This window comes from Penaeus monodon, chromosome 17 (assembly GCF_015228065.2).
Source record: "Penaeus monodon isolate SGIC_2016 chromosome 17, NSTDA_Pmon_1, whole genome shotgun sequence".
Lineage (NCBI taxonomy): Eukaryota > Metazoa > Arthropoda > Malacostraca > Decapoda > Penaeidae > Penaeus > Penaeus monodon.
Genome location: NC_051402.1, coordinates 4,316,997 through 4,319,496, shown reverse-complemented (window position 1 = coordinate 4,319,496; position 2,500 = coordinate 4,316,997). Strand labels below are relative to the sequence as shown.

At 45.0% G+C, this 2,500-nt stretch overlaps 1 protein-coding gene across 1 annotated transcript in view; it reads right to left on the bottom strand.

Annotated features, from left to right (window-relative positions):
* LOC119583203 (uncharacterized protein DDB_G0271670-like) overlaps positions 1–2,500 on the bottom strand; it is a gene marked incomplete at its 5' end in the record, with an annotated part of 9,948 nt that overhangs the window by 2,023 nt on the left and 5,425 nt on the right. The window contains 2 exon segments of the mRNA XM_037931680.1: positions 354–462; positions 2,235–2,329. Of these exon segments, the coding sequence (XP_037787608.1) occupies positions 354–462; positions 2,235–2,329 (204 nt within the window).

The following is a 2,500-nucleotide window of genomic DNA, read 5'->3' as shown; positions in this document are numbered from 1 at the left end:
GAGAGAGAGAGAGAGAGAGAGAGAGAGAGAGAGAGAGAGAGAGAGAGAGAGAGAGAGAGAGAACGCCAAGAGAGATAAATCAAGAAGAGAGGTTTAAATCGACAAAGGAGCAAAGAAGCAAAGGCACAGGAGAGACAGAGGAAGAGCGCAAGCACAGGGGTTGGTGAGGGGGGGGAGCGGGCAGAACAAGCCAGGTGAAATGAATGGCGGTATCAGAAATCCATAATGTTGTCTCCCGGTGAAGTTAATGGTGCCCAGTCTCAGTATACGACGGTCGCATCATACTTATGGGGCACTGCTGTTGACAACGTTACGTTAGGCGTGTTTTGGAGAGCGCCTCTGTCCGGATTCACCCTTCGTGCTGTTCGCAAGAGCTTCTCTATACTGCTTTTGGGAAGATGTCTTCGTCAAAGGCTTGCCATCTCCCCAAACATCAGTCTTGAATGAACGAAATGAATTCTCCTGGTAACAAGATATCGATAAATTTCAAGACATACTTTAATCTATTTTTAACCTGTCATACTTGCTGATAGGTCAGTAAATATATTCCCACACAAAATTAAAAGAAAAACTAACAAGAACATGAACACAATACACATCAACATCATGAACAAATAGGAAACACTGAAGAGGTCACAGAGTCACTCCATCCAAACGGTACACCAGAACAAGGCGGAGAGACGCGAGGCATAACAAAAAATATAAGAAACAAAAGCCAAACAACGGAAGACAAACAAACAAACAAAGAAACTCGCCTAACGCAGCAGGGTAACGGCGCAAACACCGTCGGCAAATAGGGTCAAGTAACGTTGATGCAGGAAAACACAACTGAATATCATCCTGCCAGCCTATTTACAGCTGTGTTGGAACAGTTGTGCCGCGGGAGAGCGGGAGACGTGAGAGATTGAGAGATTGGGGGAGGGAGGAAGGGAATGAGAGAGGGAGGGAGAGGGAGAGGGAGAGGGAGAGGGAGAGGGAGAGGGAGAGGAGGGGGGGGAGAGAGAGAGAGAGAGAGAGAGAGAGAGAGAGAGAGAGAGAGAGAGAGAGAGAGAGAGAGAGAGAGAGAGAGAGAGAGAGAGAGAGAGAAGAGAGAGAGAGAGAGAAACAGGCTAGGCAGAGACGGACACAACACAGACGAAAGCGCCCATTCTTGCCTTGTTTCCAGTGAAATGATGACCCTTTCAGCCCCCAGCCTGCACGCCCACACCATCCTCACTCCGCCCACCAGTCGAGCAACATCATTAGCATCAGCAGCAACAGGAAGACGGCAACAATGGGCCCTTCGTTAGGTAGTGGCAGACAGCGGCTTCCCCCTCCCCCTCCCCCTCCCCCTCCCCTCTTCTCCCTCTTCCACTCCGTTCCTCCTCTCTCTTCCCAACCCCTTTCTTCCTCTCCTCCTTACTCTTCTTTTCGTCTCTCTTCCTCTTCCTCTTCCCCTCCTCCCGACCTCTTCTACTCATTCTTCACCCCTCTCTTCCACCCCTTCTCTCTTATCCTCCTTGTCTCTCTCCTCCTTTTCATTCCGCTCCTTCTTTCCCTTTCCTCTTTTCCCCTCTCACCCTCTTCTCCTCTCCTCCCTCTTCCACTCACCGCTCGCTTCCTTCGCCCCCTCTTTATTTCCCTCCAACCTCCCTTTCCATCCCTCTTCTCTTCCTTACAAAAAGAGAGAGAGAGAAAAAAAAAACGCTAACTGTATGCAAGAGTAGAGGCAACACGACGATACCCTTTAATCACAGCAATTTAATAGCTAATTAACTCTCTAAGCTGAAAATGTCAATCGACCCAAATTGGGCGACTGCATGGAAACTTGCTTGCGACGACAATGACGAAGACCACGGCAAGGATGGTGTGATGATAATGGCAGTCATGGTGATGATGTGATGATAATGATAGTCATGGTGATGTGATGATGATGATAGTCATGGTGATGGTGTGAGGATGATGGCAGTCAGTGATGATGTGATGATGACAGTCATGCTGATGATGTGATGATCATGACAGTCATGCTGATGATGTGAGGATGATGGCAGCCAGGGTGATGATGCGATGTTAATGTGTGAGTGTGCAGTGTATGCATATATGATGTGTGATAAAGTGTTTGGAGGATGAATGTAAGTGAGGATGATAAGGTGATGACGATATGATGTCATGGAATGAGTTGATACAGTGATAGTGATGTAATATGATGCTACTGATAATGATAATGATGACAACGATGATGATGATAATGATGATGATAATGATGATGATGATGATGATGATGATGACGATGATGATGATAATGATGATGATGATGATGATGATGATGATGATGACGATAATGATGATGGTGATAATAGTAATAATTATTTTTACAACTATTAATGATAACTATGATCATAACGATGATAATAATGATTATAATAATAACATAAAAATATTAATAATAATAATAATAATAATAATAATAATAATACCAACAACAACAATAAGAAGAAGGAAGAAGAAGAAGAAGAAGGCT